A 23,102-nucleotide genomic window follows, 5' to 3' on the forward strand; every position below is an offset into this window, starting at 1 on the left:
GCACTGTAACCCCCTGAGATATCTGGGGTGAGACCCGCCAGTCCCACAGAGCTCTCTTCGCAGGCACTGTAACCCCCTGAGCTATCTGGGGTGAGACCCGCCAGTTCCACAGAGCTCTCTTCGCAGGCACTGTAACCCCCTGAGATATCTGGGGTGAGACCCGCCAGTTCCACAGAGCTCTCTTCGCAGGCAGGCACATGCCTCCAAGAGCCTCGGTGCAGGCTAGAGGGGCGGGTGGTTTAGGCAGACCCTCCCTCCCCACCAGACCCCGCCCCCCGCTCCCTGCACCTCCCCATCGGGCTGGAAGGAAGCTCTGCTCCCACTGTGCACTTTCACTCCTTGGAAGGAGGAACGTCCCTGGCTGCGCCGAGCCCCAAGAAGTATTTGAAAGTTTCTGCGCCCGGATCGGTGGCTCCTGCCTCATAGCCGAGCACCGACCAACCCCCGGGACCAGATCCGCGGCCCCAGGGAGTCGGGAACCATCCCATCGCAGCAACTTTCCGCCGGGACCAGCTACGAGGACGGGAGGGAGTCCGGACTTCCCTGACCCCGGGACTCCACCGGCCAGCAGGGACCCTATCCGCCAACAAGGGATCCGAATACCCGCTCTGCCCTCGAACCACCGGCCCGGCGCCTTCTTTTCGGGGTGGATTCCGGATCACGACAGCTTCTGGTTGTAGGAGTTTTTTGGGGTTTGGAGTGATCTCTGGCCCGGACCCACATGTTGCCCGGCTCCTGGGATGGACCCAGCTCGGCGGCTGCGGACCCGTGCGGGGATATCCGCTTAGCGCACGGTGTGCAGTCCGCCTCCGACCGCTCCAGAGAGAGGACATCCTGCCCGGCAACACCGCGCCCGCCTGCGATCCCGGGTGCAAGTCGGTGACAGCGATATTCTCAAATTTGTTGTATTTTCAATTCGAATATTCGGATCTGTGGCCAGGATGGGGCGCTTTCTGCAGCTGTTGGCTTTGCTCCTGCCCGTCTGCCTGGCTCTGGAAGGTACGTGCCCCCCGTGCCTCATGTTTTTGTCATTGCTCGCCAAATGTTTACCAAACGCTTCAGAAAAACAAAAACTCGGGCCCTTTTGGGAGCCCGATTTGGCATGGAGGGGCGGCGTCCCTCTGTGAACAGGGCTCCAGTGTCAGCGACGTCCCCCCGGGGCTCATGCGCCCGAGGCACTCTGTCCCAGAAGTCCAGTAAAGACTCCGGTTAAAGTTAAGCAGCTGAGTGGGTTAACGAGCATGCTTCTGAGTTATGTGTGCAACCCGCGCACCCTGTGCAGATCCAGGCAGGCTCGTATTCCACTCTCCGCCCAAAGTCTGAAATGAAAGTTTGAGGATAGATTGCGTACTTTCAAAATTTAAAATGTAGCGCGACATTTTTTTTTGTGGTGTGCGCTAGATCCCTGATCATTTTTCGTGTGTTCCGCTGCCCCCAACCTGCATTAGCGAGTGTAAAGCTTAATATAAAAAAAAAAACACCTTTTGTGAAGTCAAATGTTCTATTTTCCTAGGCCCATGCGTGACATTCTCATTACGTTCAGGGGTTTTCTTAGCAGTGCTGAATGAGAAGAGAGGATTTTTTTTTACTTTTTTTCCAAACAAACAGTGCTTTATATATTTTCGTGGGCTTGCCTAAAATGTGGTATGGGAATGCAGGTGAAAAACCTGGCCTGGTCCAGATGTGACGCTCGCTGCATGGGTGCCCGGCCTATGCCCTCTCCTTACCAGGCCGTGCCACGGCTGACCTTCCTTCGGCTGAAAACTGCCGCCTTTCAGCCCTTTCCGAGTTTTAAACAGGGTTATAACTTCAGGGGTAATTGAGCGAACCATTTCTTTCTGAGCCTACTGTCGTGTTAGAAACATTGTTTTTCGCCCAAATGGCCCATCTAACATATAGTTTCTTATATGCCAAGTCCCCCCCCCCTCCCTGTCATGCGACACTTTCAGTCTATTCAGGTTTTTTTTTGGGAGGGGGAGCTTATGACCTTGCATTCTTCGACTTGTAGTTTCACATTTTCCAGCTGTAAATCAGGCCTGTGTATCACACAACATGCAAAGTGCTGTAGGCCAGTGGTTCCCCAACTTTTGACTTCTGTGGACCCCACTTTATCATTACTGGAACCCGAGGACCCCCAATGAATCATTTTTGGAATTTGGGGACGCCCCCCCGACTGAGTCTGTACTGAAAGCTGGGCACCTAATCTATTAATATTATTTAATTTTCTAAGCAGTCTTGGATCTTCTGAGGAGGCTTCGTGCCCCCCCAGGGGTCTCAGGCCCACAGATTGGTAACCACTGCTGTAGACTAAAAGCAAACGCTAACCGAAGCGGGGTGGGTCACAACAAACATGGACACACCTCGGTGTCTGGTGTATTTAAACATTCGGCTGCACCTCTCCGGTACATTTTTTAGGCCTGGTTTGACTGCAGTGCTTTATGCCACATAATGATGCCATTTCTGTACACAAAATAGACATAGGGTTGGAGTTGGCTCCTCCCAGAGGGGTACGACTCTCTCACCTTATGGCATTGGCTAATTGTGGCATCATTCCACCTCTTATAAAGTGGTTCCATTACATTGCATGAGGGAGTACTTTACAGCTCAAATAAAACCCCCATCATGGCGCTGTAAGTCATATTCGATTCATTATCTCCTGCATTCATTCTATACTAAAAGCAGTCACTTTTAATAGTTTTTCCCGAGGCATCGGCAACGTCAAAAGGACAAGCTTTACCATGATGGACAATATTTCTGCATGCGACTGCTGTAAACAGCATTTAAGAATACCTGCGTGAATTGTGCCTTTAAAGTTACATTTATTGGCGTTGCCAGTGCTTGTTTTTAAGCATGGGGGTTGCAACATTCAGTTTTTTAATTAAGATGAAAATGTTGCTCGAAATTTAATTTAGGAAAAGATGCAACTAGATTTGAGAGAAGGCCTGTAATGTATTGGAAGCTTGTGAGGAGTGGTTTCAGGGGTCTCTCTCGTCAACTGTGCACGTCTATTTAGCAATACCGGCTACGGCATGTTCATTGTAAATTTCGGGGTACGTAATTTAATCCTCTCCAGAGATATTTCTAGGGGTTTTAAGAGTTCCCATGTAAGTCTATGGAGACCACAAACTTCAACACTTGTCGCAGGTCAATGGACTTCAGCAACCAGGTTCCTCTCTATAAAAGTCTATGGAGCCCAGGAAGTAGGAACCCTCTCGTTTAAGTATATAGATCCCAGGATCTAGGAATCCTCTCCATGTAAGTCCATGGAGAGCCATGAACCAGGATAATGTCCACGTAAGTCTATGGAGCCCAGGAAGTAGGAACCCTCTCGTTTAAGTATATAGATCCCAGGATCTAGGAATCCTCTCCATGTAAGTCCATGGAGAGCCATGCACCAGGATAATGTCCACGTAAGTCTATGGAGCCCAGGAAGTAGGAACCCTCTCGTTTAAGTATATAGATCCCAGGATCTAGGAATCCTCTCCATGTAAGTCTATAGAGAGCCATGAACCAGGATAATGTCCACGTAAGTCTATGGAGCCCGGGAAGTCTATGGAGAGCCATGAACCAGGATAATGTCCACGTAAGTCTATGGAGCCCAGGAACTAGGAATCCCCCTCCATGTAAATCTGTGGAGCCCAGAGGGCTCTTGGTGTAACACTGTTGTGGGGCAGAAGTCAGAGCGCCCCATGGAAGTCTGCGAGGAAAAAGTCACATCTCTGCCTACGGAATGGACCACACATGTTTACATTGTAAACAAAGCCCGTGCTCTGCAGAACCGATAATCAGCCAGTGAAACACACCATTAAAACAACATCGAAGCAGCAGAATTTAAAACAATGACTGGAAGGACAGACAAACCTTTTAAAGGCTTAGAGCTAATGGCCCTGTGTCTCCGGCTCTGCCAGGGGTGCCGCCTGGGGTGGTCGTGAATGGCATCTTTCCATGGCGTTACCCGCTGCCCATTTTCCTTCTCTGCCTTTTAATTGGGCACAAACGCACATGGATTTGAACTAAGGCAGCCTGCGGGGCTTGTGGGGGCGGTGTGTGAGTGGGGGGTACCTCCTCGTAAGGAAGGCTCAAAAACGGTCCTCGCCAACTCAATAGCAAATTGTACCCTTCCTGGCGAAGTAATGTTCATCTCTGGCCCCAGTCACTGAGCCCCGATAGCTCCTCTCCCGCCCCCAAGTTTCAACCTACCAGTTGGAATTTGGCCTACCTCTGGTCCCCTCACTGGAGCGGAACCCTCCAGGAGCCCCCGTATTCTGAATGGAACACACCTGTAGCTCCCAGTGTGGAAGGGACCCCCTCAATGCCCCTCAGTCTGAATGAAGCCCACACGTACCCTCTACTACCCCAATCTGCACCTAAGGTTAAATGTACCCCCCAAAAGGCCACGGCCTCTCAGCATCAGCCTCTCGCTTGAAAAGAGTCCCCGCTGTAGCAACTGGGTCTTGGAGGTCTGCGCACAGGTAAAGCACTCAGGCTGGAATGAGACCAGCTAGAACCCTCTGATCAGAGCAAAATCAGAGTGCACCTGCAGAGCTTGCGTGAGGTACCACTGGGGTAAGGAAACTTGCGCCCCCCGATGTCCAGAACCAGTCAGGAGATTCAGGCCAGGGCCCCCCACCACCTCTCCCATTGGATAGTTCGGAATGTGCCCATGAGTGGCCCATCCCACTGCACCAGTACCCAGGCACAGGCCCCCACATTTACAGCATTCAGCGACTGCCCCCACATTCCAAAGATGTTCGGGGGAGTCAGGAGATTCCCGGACATCTAATCCGATCTTCTGTGCTTTTATTGGAAATATAAAAAGTACAGGTAGTCTCAGGCCACAGTACCTGTTTGCTACTGACGACGTGCCAGTACTCTCCCATTAAATGTATTGCATGAGTGCTCAGAAGTGCAGGTACTCTCCATTTCAAATTGAAGAAGTGCAGGTACTCAGTACCGGACGGTACCCGCCCATTTAAGCACTACTATTTTTCTGCAAATTCAGAATGATGTTCATTAGGTTTCTTTGTAACTTTCCGGCTCAATCCCTCCTTTCACTGTTTTTAAAAGAGAACGTGTTGGGTGTCCTCCTCTAATGTGCGTCGGTGAGCACGACCCCCCTCTCCTGCCGGGCACCGACCCCCAACCCACCAAGCTATCAGCAGCTCGAATTGTCTCCAATTTGCCTCGTTTTAATAGATCAGAAAAGGCTGATGGTGTCTGCGCCCGAGATCCCCCCGCCCCCACCTTCTATTATCAACGCCCGGCAATCAATCGATCCCTCCCTTAATCTGGGGTCTCTCTCCCCCCTCGCCCGCCGCTGTCACAGCCCCTGCCACCTTCTGTTCCCTCGGCAGCTTTTGGGGGCTGAGGAGAGACCAGGGGATGAAAGGGGAACACGAAATCTCATTCAAAAGGGATTAAATTAAGACCCCGGCCGAGGGGGGCAGCGTCCAGCCCCCCCTCCCACTTAGGGGGTGGGGGCACAAAGCCCACTCTTAGAAATCACAGACTGTGACATTTTTCTATCCCCGCCCCCCTGCTCGGAATTCGGGATTTTTACGAACGAGGAGTCCGTGGCGGCGGAAAGCACCGTCCGTCACCCGGGAACGTCGAAGAATGTGGGTGCAAAACCAATTTTTGAGCATTACTGCCCGGCGCAGACCTCAGTGCAACCGGGGGGGTCTGTGGGGTGCTGCTGGGGGCCTAGGGGTCTCTGACAAGACAGTGGTCTCTTTCGCTTGGGTACGGGGTGGCGTATCGCTCTCCAAATACATACATGCATTAAATACATGGATAAATAAACACATGGTGAATATGAAGTTTAGAGAGGGGTCGGGATGGCAGATTTTGACCCCCCCCCCCCCCCCCCAGAACCCCAGTTAAAACATGTTCTCCAGTCCCCCGCAAGGACGGGGCCTATATTTCGGGAACATTTGGCCGGTGTTTGTGGGTAAGGGCAGGGGGCAGCTGTTTTCCCCCCTCGGGAGGTAAGGTCTACGGATCAAACCCTCTTCGTCCATAGGTCCCAGGAAGTCTCATTATAGTTTTTATAAGTTGGTCTGGGCCCTGGGAGGGGGGCAGCCTTTTGGTCTGCGTTGCTTCATGAGCACACATGGGTCGGGGATGGTGAGATTTGCGTCTTTTTCTGTCCGATGGGACCCCAGGCCTGGGTGTCACCCTTTCTAGTCTTTGTCAATAGGGAACAAGTAATTAATTTATTGTTCGGCTCAGGTGTACTGGGCAGTACATGCCCGAGAAAGGAAAGAGCGCCCTGAAAACCCGGCTTGGTTCACAAGCACTACAACGCAAACTTCTCTGCTATGCTGCAGCCCTCGCGGTACAACTTACCAGAGGCCTCGGGTCCACTGCGGAGCCTCGGTGGTCCCTCACACACCCCCACGACCAAGACTCACTGTTTCTTTCGCTAAACATTGAAAATTAACACCTAAAACAACAGAAAGTCCATAAAACTCATCTCTTCATCGGGGCTTCGTGGCGAACGCTCCACAGGTGGCACCTGGCCAGGGGTCCCCGTCTTGGGTCGGGGTGCCCGTCTCACCTGGACTGTGAGGTTACACGGGCAGGTGTCTAAGGCCAGCGGGCGACCCCTTCCGTCCTGGCGTTTAGCACTGGGACCCAGCTGTCATTTCTACTCCCGTGGCCCTTCCTTCAAAGCGCTTGGAAGCCACTGCTGGGATGTTAGCGCTGCTTTAGGTAACCCCCAAATAAAATAAACTGCGAAGCTTTGTGATATAAACTGCACCCGAAACTCAGTAAGGACGGTAACCATGCAGTGAGTTAAATAATCGCCTCTGACGCGTGCGGTGGTGTGTCCAGGTCACAGGTTCGATCCCCAGCAAAGGTCCACCCTTCTGACCTCGGTAAATCGTGTACAATACACCCTCCTATCTATAGCGCACTGAAACTACAAACCTGCGCTACATTAAAACAGCTTGTTACTATTATAAAATCGGACATAGTCACATCTAATATTCATATCATGCAATTAAAAATGTGCGACTAACTTCCAGGGTTGAATTCAAATTTGAGACGATCCAGAAACAATTGGTAAAATCGGGATACCATGTCTAAAAATGTTGCCTTTTATGAACGGCCACAAATTAAAATTGTGTTTACTCGGTTTTGAAGTGTCACTGAGACTCTTCGTTTATTCTAAGGGGCTGTGTAATTTTTGGCGACCGATCGAATCGCGTTTTGCATTCCTGAAGGTTTATAGCTAGGGTAACAATTTCCTACAATCTCATCACGCTTTAATCCGATTTCCCTTAATCCGCTGGGAAAGTTACTTTTTTTAATTCGAAAAAAGGGGGCGAGACACCCCCACCTCTAAAAAGCAGGCCAAACACTCTTTGAATAATTAGTCTTGGTCGGGCTTTATCCGCATTGCTGCCCGCCGGAGCGTGTAATATTCGCATTGAATTTTCGGGCGGTATTTTGGAGCGGCCTGTTTTGTTTGGGGGGCTGGGGCGCCCTTGGACAGGAGTGCAGCCCGGCTCGGCCCGGGAGGGGCCGTGTGTTGGTCCCCCCTCTCCCCTTCCTTTGTTTGGGGCGCATTCCTCGGCCTGTGTCCGCCTGGAGCAGCTGTTCCAGCAAATGGCGCCGGGGCCCCCATGGGCCTGTGGCCGCTCCGGAGCCTTTGAAGGTCCCGGCAGGCTTGTGTTGGGGTGCTTTTGACGAGGGAGGGGGGCGTGGAGGGGTGATGATTGTGAAGCTCACTGAAGGAGTGGGGGTGGGCTGTAGTTTGCAGGGTACATGCCCTATATCGTACACATGGAACAGAGTACAGGCCTCTTGTACTGAGGAATTGGGGATCCCCTCCCACATGCTTAGTACCTCTGGCATGGTACCTAGAGACAGGCAAAACTCTTGCCAGCACCCCGAGATGGGCGACGGAGCTCCCGACCTCACCTCTCCTGGGACCCCCGAGCACTTTACGTCCAAAAAATCAGGGACAGGCCTCACACTTCATGGACCCGAACAACGGCGTAATCCCTCAAGTTAGGCCCCACTATCATAGACACGTCTCGCCCCACACCCAGAAATGAACATGGCCCCGGACTCCCCCACATGTGCCCTTACAAAAACACCCAGATGTCTCTTGACTCGGGGATGGGCAGACACCCTGGCGTCACAAGAGCCTCGGAGAGAGGTCACTTGGTGTCCAGGGCAGAAATGGCTGCAAATCGCTGGCCTCACTCACAAGAAGGGGTCACCGGTGACGAGGGGTTGTCTCTCCCCTCCCCCACCACACGACAGCAAGCGACAGCTGCAGTGTTGTCGTTAAGGTGTCACTTGGCACTGGTTATACGCTGACAGGAGCTGGGGGGGGTCTCTGCTGTGGGCCAGGAGGTGGCATCTCACTCCTCACACTCAGCTGTCAGTGATGTCAATGAATTATGTTGCAAGTGAGCACAAAACTATGTGGCATGGGTTGACAAAACTATGCAGCAAGGAAGGCTAAGTTATGCGGCACATCTGTGATAGTATTGCTTCCTTATTTTATTTATTACATTAGCATTGTCAGGGCAAAGATTTCATCTCACTAGTACCAGTTTAGCAGCCAAATTTACCAATAAGCAACTGTCAGGTGACCAGTCAACCTTTGCAAGAAGGTTGCCAAATTTTTAGTAAGTATTCATCTGTTTACAGTTACAAACAATTTTGTTGTTAAAATCTTCAGATCATGCAACAGACGATAAATTATGTGGCAAGTGTGTCAAATATGTGGAAACTGTTTCAGTCGCTGAGTTGTTATATTCAGTGGCACTTCTCATAGTATTATGGATAACATGTCACATTGGACATAACAGCAGTTATGAGAAATGGTATTTCATGCTGGTTATACAAGGGCCATTGCAATTAGGCGACAGGGAGGGACTGAACTATGCGGCAGGCTTGACTAAACTACACAGCAAAACAAGACAAGTGAGGCGGCGCAGTGCACCACGTTTTGTGACAGCATTACTGCATTGTTTTATCGGTTTTACAAGATAACAACGCCTGGGAAACAGTTTCTCCATATTAGTAACAGTTTAACACTTAACTACGGCAACAGGCAATTAAAAGGCGACCAGTGAGCTTTTGTTAAGAACTTTCCACTGCACAAAAACTCGAGTCTTTTGATCATTTTTGCAAGGCCCACGCTCACACCAGGGGTGACACTTTTGCCTAGTTAGTGTAAACATCTCCGGGTGATGGCCTTGTGGGTGGGGGGGCTGGGGGTATCTTGAAACACTTCAAGTAGTTAATTTCTGCTGCAAAAACTGATGTATTCTTTGTCAAGAATGTTCTTCCTCCTCTTTCCACGTAAAGTTATCTTTACATGGAGACATCGTCCTCAGAGCAGAAGTTATTTGAAGAGGGCTTTCTGAGTTTGGAAGAATTACAAACCGGTTCCATCTCTTTTCTTCTAGGGCCTTTGTAGGAGAATCCTAGAGTGCTCCTAACGTGACTAGTAGATAAAATATATTAAAAACAAGATGTAATTCTTTAGGACTGTTTAATTTTAAAAACAAGTATGCCCGAGTGCTTTATGGTGTCAACACTGGGTAAACACTAAACCAGACACAAATTAAAAAAAATATGAATAACTAGCTGACACCTTTTCTTACATAAAGTCTGCATGTATGGGCTCGTTTTCATGTTACAGCAAGGTTGCATATGGTTTCGACAAATTATATACTCTGGCAGGCAGTAGGGGCCACGCTAACTAAATGGCGCAGCTGTTGCACAAGCCATGCTGAATGAGTCCTGTTTTATTTCTCATAGAACACGTACTTTTCATGGAATGGCTTTCATTTTGTGTGTTAAATTGTCAAAATTCCTAGATAATAATGCACAATGTTTCCTATCCTCACTGTGTCATTAAGTCAACCCTGCCACATAATTTGATCTTCCATGGCCGCATAATTCCAGTAGGCCTAGGTATAAGAGATGACAGCTCACACTGAGGATGCTAGGGGTTACGTGTGAAGTTTGCATGTATGTGGTATTTGTAGAGCACACACCTAGCCAGAAGGCAGCAGAGCGCTATATAAGAATGCAGTCAACAAGTGAGAAGATGTGCTGGATTCTAGGGGCTGGGGTCTTCCCCAGCATCAGAGAGGGCACTTCACACTGGTTATTACATGGGCTAGGAGTGATATCTCCCCTATCATAAGAGAGCCCTTCTCCTGCTGGCTGTCACAGGAGCTGTGAATGTTGTTTCCCTGTGTACGAGGTGATGTCTCACTGGAGCGGACTGCTGAATCCTCTAGATGGGGTACCATTTCACCCCTTCAGCTATTCGTGTCTCCCACAGCATTGTAGATGTCATCTCATTGGTGAGTGATGTCTCCGCTAGTATAAGTTATGCTTATCCTCGATTTTAAATGGATCTATGCATAACGTCTCTCTGCCGTGATCTCTCCTCTAGTACAGGAGGTGTCATCTCACACCGGTTACAGCTGGAGCTGTGATCTCCCCATCTCTAGTACAAGAGATGCCATCTCACACCTGTTATAGCTGGGCCTGTGGGGCTCTCCCCCCCCCTTGCCCCAGGGATGCTGTCCCACCCTGCTTTGCAGGCTGGACGCACTCCGCAGGCTCAAAAGACTCGATCGATCGATCACCAATCCTATGGCCTGTGCGTCCGACTGATCGATGCACTCGACTCCTTTGAAGTCTCTCTTTCTGCCTCTCTCTGATGCCTCTCTCTCATCTGCCGTGAAGTCGCTCCAGGCCCCCAAACTGCGCTTGGCATCTGTGTGCATCTTATGTCTGTCAGCACAAACACATCGCATCCTGTCCCCTAAAACAACTTATTGAAGTTTAATTATCTGTTCAGAATTGTTTTCAGAGTAAGGGGAAATTAAAACATGGATTAAAATAGGAATCATTTGCCCATACTTTATGGGTGGAGAAATTATGGCTTATTTTCCACAAAATCATGGAGTTTTTCTGTTGCTATCAACATATTTTCTCCAGGTGTCCAGGATATTAAAGAGGAGGCTGTGTGGGCCAAGTGCAGCTTGGCGGTAAGTCGTCGCCAGGCTCATCGCGCCAGCCCATTTTCTTGCCCACTTTAGACTTCATCTGGTCCTCTGGTTTACCCTTTTACAAGGTGATATCCCTCATTTTGTGGTGAAATGGAGCAAGTAAGCCACGCCCCAGAACAGAAACGTTAACTCTGTACCCGTTTCAGTCCTGTGAGTGGACCATGGCATGTGGGAGCTGTGTTCTTAACCTATCTACCATGTGCAAGTGTGGAAGGAGCTTAGGACACCCCAAATTTTCATGGAAGCAGGCAGGGGTGATATGTGTTCCTGCAAAACCACGGCGCGCTCTTCCTGAAGCGGGAGAGCAGCAGGCATGTTTCTGTTTCCCAATCCAAAACGGCCACCAGGATCCCATCATTAATTTCGCACAACATACCGGATGGATGCTGGCCCTCTCCTGCTCTGTCTTTCTCATGTGGCTGCTTCTCCCTTGCTCACTCACATTAGCTGGGTTCCTGTCTTTACCACCCTCACTACTGACTCACCTCTGCTAGATTTCCACGTTAGGCTGGACCCACGGGCCAGATTCCCCCTATCCATTGTTTGCGTTCTTCCTATACCTATGACAATTCGACCATTCTCAGTGAATTATTTTTCACGGCTACTGCTCTTTTAATAGCAGAAATGTTGTTGGTTTTATCTGAGCTTGGAAATAGTCAGTTTCAGCCCTGATTATGAACTGTTCATTTGTTTATGGTTGAAACGTGTTGAAAGCTTCATGGCATTGAGGACATTCGTGCTAATATCTACAAGAGCACTCTATCTCTATTAATTTTACCATTTAAGTGCTGTGTCTATTTCCCCATTCACAGTTCATTTCACCATTTCCTTTAAAATTAATGTTATCATCACAGTTTTGGTATACAATTGTTTTCACATTTAGCACCATGTGTCCACAATAAGCATATATTTTTTCAAATTAATACATTCCTCTACGTTAACTTCTTTTTATATAAAGTTGCATGCATGTACTTGGTTATGTCCTTTAACTTTTTTGGGTACCTCACATTCATTGTTTATAATACACTGCAGGTATTGTTAATATATTACATTATTCGCTCTCATGCCCATTGCTAATGACCTGTAGTGTGTGATGATGGCTTGAGGTGGTAACTGAAGCGGCCGGTGTGGTGGACAACGGTCTGTGGTGGTGCGGGAAGGCCTGTGTTGGTTGGTGAGACTCTAAGGCATTTACTGAGGCTCTTTGGTAGTGGCTGATGGGTCTGTGGTTAAGGGCTGCGCTGTTGGTTGGCGTTTAGGGTTAAACATCTTGTGGAGATGCTAAACGCCTGTGGCCAGGGATGAGGCAATATGGTAGTGGCTGAGGGCTTGCTGCAGGTGCCTGGGGAGTGTTTTGGTAGCTGCGGTTGAGGGCCAGTAGCACATGCTGAAGGCCTGTGGCCAGGGATGAGGCCATATGGTTGTGGCTGAGGGTTAGTTGTAAGTACTTAGGGAGTGTGATGGCAGCTGTTGTTAAGGACCTGAAGCAGATGGCGAAGGCCTGTGGTGGCGGCGGCAAAGCATCTCACACTCTAGCGAGTCCGCAATGGTGGCTGGGGCCTTCCTGCAGGAGCGGAGGGCCTACGGTATTGGCTGAAGGCCTCTGGAGGTGCATGTGGGTGATGATCTTTGGCTGATCCTGAGAGAATGGTGGTGACGTAAGGCCTCTCGTAGGTATTGGGGCTGTGGTGGCAAGAGGCCTCTGCCAGGTGTTGAAGGCTTCTCATTGTAACTATGAGCATGTAGCTGTGGTTGGGTGCCAGTAGAAGGCTTGTGGTGGTGGCTGTGCTGACAGTCCACAGTGGTTGCTAGGGCCTTTTTGGCAGGAGCGGGCCTGTGGTGGTGGCTGAGGGCCTCAGGATGGTTCATGGCCCCTCGCAGTGGCTGAGAGCCTCCAGTGGTGGCTCTGGGCCTGTGGGGGGTGCCTGAGGGCTTCTTGGTGGTTCATGGCCCTTGGCAGGGGCTGGGGCCCTCCGGTGGTGGCTCTGGGCCTGTGGTGGTGGCTGAGGGCCTTGTGGGTGGTTTATGGCCCTTGGTAGTAGCTGCGGGCATCCAGTGGTGGCTCTGGGCCTGTGGGGTGGCTGAGGGCTTCTGGTGGTGGCTGTGGGCCTGTGGGCCTGTGGTGGTGGCTGAGGGCCTCTGGTGGTGGCTCTGGGCCTGTGGGGTGGCTGAGGGCTTCTGGTGGTGGCTGTGGGCCTGTGGTGGTGGCTGAGGGCCTCCGGTGGTGGCTCTGGGCCTGTGGGGTGGCTGAGGGCTTCTGGTGGTGGCTCTGGGCCTGTGGGGTGGCTGAGGGCTTCTGGTGGTGGCGCTGGGCCTGTGGGGTGGCTGAGGGCCTCCGGTGGTGGGTCTGGGCCTGTGGCAGTGCTGATGGCCCTTGGCTGGGGGTGACAGCATGCTGGTGACTGAAGGCCTGTAGTAGATGCGGGGGGCTGTGGTGGTGAGAGGCCTCTGCCAGGTGCTGAAGGCTTGCCATGGTAGCCATGAGCATGGAGTTGCAGCTGAGGGCCAAATGTGGATGTCCAAGGCCTGTGACACTGGCTAAGGCTCCGGTGGGGGCGGAAGGGAGCTGGCTGCTAGTGGAGGATGGTGAATGTCTCTGGCAGGTGCGGAGTGTCTGTGGTAATGGTGGTGATGGAGGGCCTGTAACGAGGAAGGAGGTCTGGGCTTGTGTTGGTGGCAAGGAGGCCTTCGACACTTGCGGTCGCTCCTGCGGGTGGCGGACGGCCTGTGGCCGGTTCTCTGATCCCGCACTGGTCGCGCAGGGCCATCGGTGGGAATCCATGACATTTAGTGCCCTGCACCGAGCAATGCTTTTTAATTTGCTGATTTGCAACGCACTGCAGCCGCCCCCGCACCCCCTCCTGCCCGGGTCTAATCCCAGGAGAAAGCGCCCTTTAGCGCCGCAGACCCGAACAAACCACCCCTGCTATCTGCCCATCGGAGATCACTGGGCTGTAATGCACCCCGGCTTTAGGCCTAATCCGGCTCCCCCGCGCCGGCCTTTCATCTGCTCGAGACTTGGCAGCGTCTTCCTCGCTCCCTCCTCGTTCCCGGACACATTTCCCACCCTGATCCATTCCCTCTCTCCCTGCCCAACCCCCTCCCATTCTCTCTGCCCCCTTTCCCTTCCTTTCCCCCGATCTTCTGCCCCTCCCTTCGCCCTGTCTCCCTCCTTCACTCAGCCCCTTTCTCTCCGTGACCCCGTTGCTCCGTCTCTCCATTTCTTCCTCACCCTTCTCCTTCGGTCCTGGACACTTTCCTGCCTTTGCTTACTCTCTCCTCTCCCCCCGATTGTCCCACGTTTTACTCTGCCCACTTCTAACTGTCCATTCTCTTCCTCTTTCGCTGCCCCTCCTGTCCCAGTCAGAAGCCTTTCCTCCTGGTTATTAGTGTTTTCTTCAGCTCACTGAGCATACAAGGGGGCAGAGAGGACATTCTACCCTCACGCTGCCCCTCTCTGGGCTTCTCACCTCTTGGCACCTTCCCTTGCTCTCTCCCTTCCTTTCCCTCCACCACTTCCGCCTTCCTGTTCCCGCCTCCTGGATGTCGTCACTGCCTCTTCCTCTCTGAACACTTCCTCTGGCGTGTCTCGAGCTGCACACAAACCACAAAGTAAACTCCACTTTCCCCGCCAGACTCTCATCTCCTCGAGAGCTGTTTGTCTCATTAGGTGATTTCAACCCTTCCCGCCCCTTTCTATCTCTCCTTGTCTCTGCCCCAGGGAGAGCAGATCCATGTTACTGGCTTCTCACTACCTGTCTTGGCCTAAAAAGGGCCTAAGTGCCTAGAGCAGTGGTTCCCAACCTTTTGACTTCTGTGGACCCCACTTTTATCATTGCTGGATCCCTGGGACCCCCAGTGAATCATTTTTGGAACCCGGGGGCACCCCACTGAGTCATTAATAAAAACTTGGCAGCTAATCTGTTTGATTTTCTAAGTAGTCGCGGACCCCCTGAAGAGGCTTCATGGACCCCTAGGGATCCCCAGATCCAGGTTGGGAACCTCTGGCCTAGCGTGAATACAGTTGAATTTAAGGCCTACACAGCGGTTCTTAGCATTTTGACTTCTTTGGACTCCCCCCTCAATCACTGCTGCAAGCTGGGGTACCCTGCCCTAGCAACTTCTACAGTTTCAACCTCAAGACAATAAACAAAAGTACAGAAACATTACACATCAAACAAATACGCAAATTATGGAATACTTCATTTAATTCACAACACAATCCATATGCAAAAATCTAAACTTTACTTGGGATGTTGGAGCTTTTCAATATCTAGATTTATTTCTAAAAGATGAAAGGATATGCTAGACAGGCATATCTCTCTGTCTTTTTGCTGCAAGTGTGTGCTTCCTTTGTCGGTGCATATCAATGCTGTTTCGATTGAAGCCTCAAGGTAGGCGCATGCATGTGTGTGTGTGCATATATATATTACACCCACCCTATGAAAGATTGTTTAGTTTATTGTACAGACTTTGAGACATTGAAGAAGAGAAATAAAACAGAGTACACTAAACTTATGGCTATAATTAGTATCTTTCTGGAGTACATACATTATACCTTGTGAAACATGTTATATGTGCACATTAATAAAAAAAAAACAAGAAAAGTTTTATAGTTTGCAACATATAGCTAACGGACATCAGCAATAAAAGACCGGCACTCCCTGGTAACATTCCAGTTTCCTGGCTGTTGCATCACCGACAGCTTCCTTTAGTCTCCACTCTGTCTATCCTCTCGGAATATAAACACCCGGAGTGTTACAACCAGTCATTAGAGTTACAGCGTCTCTTGCAAAACTACCAATTTACAGAACCATGATCTTAAACAAATTCTTTAATGGATTGTGATTGTCTCATGAAAATGATTTCCACTTGTGTGGTCATTGCAAGCATGGTTCTGGAATGGCTGTGCGCTTGCCTTATTGCACATCAGCGTGTTTGAAGATTTAACTCTTTATGTAAATGTCCTGTATTTAATTTTATGTTGCATTGATATTGTGAAACTGTGACACAGATCTGGTTCTCCTGGAGTTCGGTTACTCACTCTGCTCAAGTCCTCCAGCTTTCCACTCACAGGGACTGACCCTGGTCTCTGTATGGAGCCCTTGAGAGGCCTTCTAGTTGGATACTCCAGAGTGTTCGTGAAAATGCAGGTGACATTAACACTGTCACAAAGTGGTGCCCCTGCAGAACGTCAATTGACTGAAACTTTTCCTGGACTCCCTGACAGACTGGCGGACTTCCATTTCCCACAAGTTGATGCTCCTAGAGCTAAGTTCTCATTCTGTACTCCGGCTAATGTCTCTCCTTGTTGAAACAAGATTTCCACTGGGCATTTCACCCGACCATTCCCTCAGCCAGATCCCTTAGCTTTACTGCCAACTTCCATCCAACGCCGCATGACCATGTCATCAATACGGTCTTAATCTTCGTGTTACCACCTCTGATGAAACGTCAACCAGAGGACTTCAGCCCAGTGGTGCAAACACAACTAGAGGGTGGAAATGTGCCATTGATGGTTCTTCTCAAATCAGCCATCGCGCCCCTAAGAACCGTCCTTAACTCGACAGCCTGACGTCTCAAGGAAAGGAACAGGCTCAACAAAATACCTCTTTTACCAATTTTTATCCAGTATGGCATACTGAGGCCTGCACCACCTGCAAAACTGCATGCATCCAGCTAAAGGCACCTATGCTGCTCCAACCATGCCGTCCATCTCCATGAGAAGCTAACTCTCACTGGCGAATCACAAACAAGAAGCAAGCCCCCACTGGACACACCCTTAAACACCACCAAAATCCCACAATAAGCATTGTCAGTGAGGGCACCCAAGATCTGAAACAGTACTGCAGAACATATACAGCTTTTCTTTGCTCTACATGCCATCCAAAAGGTGATTGACAAAACTACTTCCGGGTTCACTGAACTTCTGCCTGACCCCTGCCTCAGAAATCTTAAAATCTGCTCTTAATGTTCTTGAAAGCCCTTTACTGCCCCGTGACCAATGGCAACCCTTTAAAACCCGCTATTTATGTGAAGTAAATAAACCTCGTCTTCATGCTCAAACTACCACAAGATTTCATTATGAGCATAAATCCAGCCTACTGGTAATGTCAGGTCTTTGGTGCTGCCTCTAAAATAAGTTTTGGTTTGGCTTAGTGACAAACTTGTTATATATGAATAATTGTCTTAAATAAGGAATTACAAGTCGTGGTTTCTTTCTGCATCTTGGGGAGATGTTTCTGGAGAGCTCTGATGCTGAGATCTTCCAGCAGTCGATATCGGTTTGCGTGTGGCACTGTGCCTCGGTCGTGTGCAGCATAGATAATCTGAATTTGTAGGTTGGTGTACCTCTAATTTCCCCCACATTGTTTCTCTCTACATATTTTATATCCATTATCTTTTTGGTTGTCACTAAGGTTGTAAATCTGCCAACAGATTTCACCTGTAGAAAGATTATTCTGTTCCTGCACGCATTTTAGGCTTATCGTCACAACTTTGTTGGTTTTTAATATCTATTTCTAACAAATGTATTCTGTCCGTCCCGACCAGAGGTATAAATGATTACTTTGGAAACCAGTGATGCAAGCACCTGAAGGTCAGGCAGTGAGGTATTTGCCATGTAAGTCATTGTAGGTCAGGCAGACGGTTGTAGGTCAGGCAGCTGACTGAGAGCAGGTAGGCAATTGTATGCCAGGGAAATGGCTGAAAGTGAGGCAGATGGTTGTAGGACAGGCAAGTGACTGAAGGTCAGGCAGAGAGTTGTAGGCCAGACAAGCAGTCGAATGTCACTCAGAATGCTGAAAAGGCAGGCATCTGGTCTTGAAAACGTTGGCATCCAGAAGAAACAATCCATCATGTGCATGAGTGAGATCACATGGTTTGACTTATAAGGTTTTTTAAAACCCTAGGTAGAATACGCATCTATAGTCCCATTTTACTGGCATTTTTAGCCCAAGCTTTCGAAGTTCATTATTGTTTTAGCACCTTGGCTGTAATCTTATGCAATATCGACAGCATTTAATTATCTGGCTTCCCAGTTCCTTCATGCCCAGGTTCGAACCTCATTCTGTGCCCAGCACTTTCACTTTAAGGGTTTATTGAGCTGTGAGGACTTGTGGCTCGGAGGGGTGTGTCTGCAGGCACTGTGCTGCCCCGGGTTTTCCAGTTCCTCTAAACTCAGAAGAGGAGCCTAATCGCATGCCTCACTTTCATTGACTTTGAAATGTTTTCATTATTGAAAAAAATAATCACAGCAATGTTTTACAAATTAAATCATCACATAGGGCTCACGTAAGATGCACGTTTGTTGCGAGTTAAAAGTACCCAAGTGGACGAGGTCTCAAACATACCACAGACATCGGTATCACAAGGGTTGAGGGGAGAGGGGAGGGGCGGCCCTTGGCAGTCTCGCCTGGTACCCATTTTCCCAGTAGGTCTGGTCCCTCTGTGGACTCTCCATCTCGTCGCACTCTGCACTGCTGATATCTGTGTGCACTGGGATTCGGGCAGCGCCTAAGCGTTTTGAAAATGAAATGCACTTGATGCTAGTTAATAATTCACGAGTTGTCAGCGACGAGAGATTTTCACATTTAGAGGGGGTGATTCATGCTTGCTTACATCTGGTTAGCGTGGTGTCCCTCTACTCATGCTGGAAGCGGCTCGAAGCACACGCGCTGGCAGCTCTTGACGGAGCCCGGGGGTTTAGTGTTGTGTGGGGTTCACTTCAGTGGAGGTTGCGGTAGCTGGCAGACCTAGGATGGCGAGACTCTTAACACTAGCAGGAGGCAAAGTGCTAACAAACAGCAAGTCCACATTAAAGCGTTCAAGATGCCAGAAAAGTGCTCGTAGCCGGTTTTGTTTTCTACGTTCGGGTTGGGCCTCCTTTTAGAACTCAGATTGCAGCTTGGGGTTGAAGGGCTGCCTCACCTCAGCTGAACCCAACTTTGAAACCCAGTTGTGCGTGGCAACAGAGCCTGGGCTGAGAGTTGGATTCAGATGGCCTGTTTTCCATCGTGATGCGGAACAGAGTATGTGGGTGTGGAAGATGGGACTGATGGAGGCTGAGATTGGACCACTTCATCAGCACGTGTATGCAATGGGAGGTTATGCTGGGTTCTGCAAAGCCGTCTGGGGAGCCGGGTTCATGCCAGATTTTTAGCATATCCACATTTAGAAAAATTGAGATTTCTGAAACATCTTTTTTCTAAATGTGGAAATGCTAAAAATCTGGCATGGACCTGGCTCTCCAGGACAGACTTAGCAGAACCCTGTGTGCTAGACTGTGCACCCTGGGAGTGGGTTTTTAGTTTTCACCACTGACTGCAGGGCAGGAGTTTTCCAGGGTCTTAATGGATACGAAAGGAGTGATTGGTGGCTCAGCCCCTAACATATCCAACCAGCCTGCTTAGGACTGGCGTAAACAGGTAGGGTGGTTGAATTTGTGGGGGTCATAGAGAGAGCGAGAGAGAAAACACTTGCCCCGTGGGGGTCTGTGCGGCCTAACCATCGAAGCTCCGCCTGGATCTTGGATTCTTTACATCGTTGTTCAGTTAACTCACAGACAGCAAATACCTGGGCTGTGTTCACTGTGCATGAATACTGGTGCAGGACCAAAATAAATAAGTGCAGGTAACCGGCACCTGGCAATACCCACCAAGAAAAGGAGTAATAATAAAAACAACTGAAAACACCAACAGGTACTATCACGCCAAACCTACGACCTTCTCGAGTTTCTCGTCCGCTTCCTGGCTAAACCCGCAAATATCCAGTCACTTTACATGAACAAACGAGCCGCACTATTCATACATATCAGCCGCCCCATTCATACAAACAAGACACCCTACTTATTTCTCGAGGGAAATAAAACACATTGCTTTGGGAGATGTGACCTCATGTTGTGCACAAACCGGCCCAGGAGCACTTCTCCCAGGTCTGCGCCTGCCCCTACAAACATGACGCACAATATAATGCGCGCAGGAAGCGGGTGCCAACTGATGACATCGTCGGTCACGGCGGCGTGAGGTCACCACGCCGACACAATACACTCTATATCTGAGAGGTGGCTGTAGCGTTGTGTTGTTTTTGGGTGTTGAGATGTTGGGCGACCATCTCCGCAAACTCAACGTGAAATTCTACAAAGGAGTGGATCAAAAAGAAAACCCACTGATCAAGAAGCTTGCTGACAGAGGGGAATGCTAAAACCCATTCGTGGCTTTAAAACAAATCTAGATAACCCCACAAGAATTGGCTGTGTTGTGGTAGATGCGGATTCGCCACTGCAACACCGAGGGGAAAAGAGCTGTTCAAGTCACTGCGAACATTACAGATGCAGCTCTGCCAGTCAACCTTTGCAGAGTTCTCGCGTTTCCCAGGGTTGCCTGCGAGTAACTCACCCGTCCAGGTTTTTTGTTTGTATTCTTGGAATTGTAGTCCTCATGTTGCGATGCAACAGGTTTATAAGTCACAGTATGCAAAGTAAAACCCTGGACTGACTGAGCTACTCGGGCACAGACCAAGGAAACTTGTGAGCTCTGTATCACTTGTGACCAGGAGCTAGATTTCTGTCTCTCACGGATGAATACATAAAATCCATTGAGTTGATTAATAACAATACTACTAAACTGCCCAGGCATAATTCATATTGCGTTGTGCGCTATATAAGTGCAAACTAGCAGTGTGATTATTCTTCTCACTGAAACAAAGGCGCTGTGTGTTCTGGCCAAGGCAGTAACACAACAGGAGACCTGGCAGCCTTGGAGTGCCCTGGTGATGAGAGGAATAATGCCAAAGACAACAGGCCCACTCTTCACTCCCCTGCTGGAGAATAACCCATGCAACAGCGTTGTCTCTTTTTCATGCCTGGGTCTTGTTTTCTAGATATTGTGGGTGAGCTTTTGCTATAAGTTTCCTGCTGCCTCGTGAGTCTCGGGACATTTTCGGTTGTCGCTGGCCTCTTTGCGACCACAAGCCGGGGAGCTCAGGAGGTCATTTAGCTTCTGCAGCCATCTGCGTGCAATTTGTGGGCCAGGGGTGTGGATCGAAGCAGGGCCTAATCTGATTCTCAACTTCATGGGTGCGGTCATATGGGGAGCACTGTCGCAGTCATTATCACAATGCACTTGTAGTATCTTCCGATAAAGATGTATAACAGACAAGGACCTCTGAGATGGGTAATAGTGACATTGAATATTGAAGTATAGCTTTGTGAGGTGTGCTGTTTCAATGTTCATTAATTCTGCTCATGTCCTCTCGTAGATGTTGAGTAATACAGATTTGTATCAAATGCATGTTTTCAGTTGGTGCAATGTTGAGGTGGGACCAGGAATGTTTACAGAGTACACGTTGCTTTGTTGGCGTGAGACAGTTGTGACACAGAGGCAATGCTTTCCTGTTGGTGCAGTGTTAAGGTTGGCACAGTGTTGGCGTGAGACAATTGTGGCACAGAGGCCATGCTTTCCTGTTGGAGCAGTGTCAAGGTTGGGACAGTGTTGGTGTGAGACGGTTGTGACACAGAGGCAATGCTTTCCTGTTGGTGCAGTGTTAAGGTTGGCACAGTGTTGGCGTGGGGCAGTGGTGGCACAGAGGCAATGCTTCACTGTTGGAGCAGTGTCAAGGTTGGGACAGTGTTGTGTGAGACGGTTGTGGCACAGAGGCAATGCTTTCCTGTTGGTGCAGTGTTAAAGTTGGCACAGTGTTGGCGTGGGGCAGTGGTGGCACAGAGGCAATGCTTCACTGTTGGAGCAGTGTCAAGGTTGGGACAGTGTTGTGTGAGACGGTTGTGGCACAAAGGCAATGCTTTCCTGTTGGTGCAGTGTTAAGGTTGGCACAGTGTTGGCGTGAGAGAATTGTGGCACAGAGGCAATGCTTCCTTGCTGGTGTATTCTTAAGGTTTCCACAGTGTTGGCGTGGGGCAGTTGTGGCACACAGGGAACGCTTCCCTGTTGGTGCAGTGTCAAGGTTGGGACAGTGTTGGTGTGAGACGGTTGTGACACAGAGGCAATGCTTTCCTGTTGGTGCAGTGTTAAGGTTGGCACAGTGTTGGCGTAAGACAGTTGTGATACAGAGGCAATGCTTTCCTGTTGGTGCAGTGTTAAGGTTGGCACAGTGTTGGCGTGAGACAATTGTGGCACAGAGGGCATGCTTTCCTGTTGGAGCAGTGTCAAGGTTGGGACAGTGTTGGTGTGAGACGGTTGTGACACAGAGGCAATGCTTTCCTGTTGGTGCAGTGTTAAGGTTGGCATAGTGTTGGCGTGGGGCAGTTGTGACACAGAGGCAATGCTTTCCAGTTGGTGCAGTGTTAAGGTTGGCAGTGTTGGCGTGGGGCAGTTGTGGCACACAGGGAACGCTTCCCTGTTGGTGCAGTGTTAAGGTTGGCACTGTGTTGGCATGAGACGGTTGTGACACAGAGGCAATGCTTTCCTGTTGGTGCAGTGTTAAGGTTGCCACAGTGTTGGCGTGGGGCAGTTGTGACACAGAGGCAATGCTTTCCTGTTGGTGCAGTGTTAAGGTTGGCACAGTGTTGGTGTGAGACAGTTGTGGCACAGAGGCCATCCTTTCCTGTTGGGGCAGTGTCAAGGTGGGCACAGTGTTGGCGTGAGGCAGTTGTGACACAGAGGCAATGCTTTCCTGTTGGTGCAGTGTTATGGTTGGCACAGTGTTGGCGTGAGACAGTTGTGGCACAGAGGCCATGCTTTCCTGTTGGAGCAGTCTCAAGGTTGGCACAGTGTTGGCGTGAGGCAGTTGTGGCACAGAGGCCATGCTTCCCTGTTGGTGCAGTGTTAAGGTTGGCACAGTGTTGGCATGAGACAGTTGTGGCACAGAGGCAATGCTTCCCTGTTGGTGCAGTGTTGAGGTTGGCACAGTGTTGGCGTGAGACGGTTGTGGCACACAGGGAGTGTTCTCCTGTGACTGCTTTTTAAGGTGAGGCACAAGTGCTCAAAGGCAATGATGTCTCGTTGTTTCAGTGTTAGAGTGATGGTGTATGTTACACAAGTAATGTTTCCATGTTGGCAGAGTGCCAGGAAGTAGATGCGTGAGTTGTGT

At 49.8% G+C, this 23,102-nt stretch overlaps 1 protein-coding gene across 2 annotated transcripts in view; it reads left to right on the top strand.

Moving 5' to 3' along the window:
* Nucleotides 1-321: 321 nt before the first annotated feature.
* EPHB4 (EPH receptor B4) overlaps nucleotides 322-23,102 on the top strand; it is a 73,734-nt gene continuing 50,953 nt past the window's right edge. The window contains exon 1 of one of the 2 annotated variants that reach the window (XM_069215571.1): nucleotides 322-999. In XM_069215571.1, the coding sequence (XP_069071672.1) occupies nucleotides 942-999 (58 nt within the window). In that variant the 5' untranslated portion in view covers nucleotides 322-941. The remainder of the gene's footprint in view (nucleotides 1,000-23,102) is intronic. The other variant, XM_069215572.1, reaches the window with a different exon arrangement.

Source organism: Pleurodeles waltl, chromosome 12, assembly GCF_031143425.1.
Source record: "Pleurodeles waltl isolate 20211129_DDA chromosome 12, aPleWal1.hap1.20221129, whole genome shotgun sequence".
NCBI lineage: Eukaryota > Metazoa > Chordata > Amphibia > Caudata > Salamandridae > Pleurodeles > Pleurodeles waltl.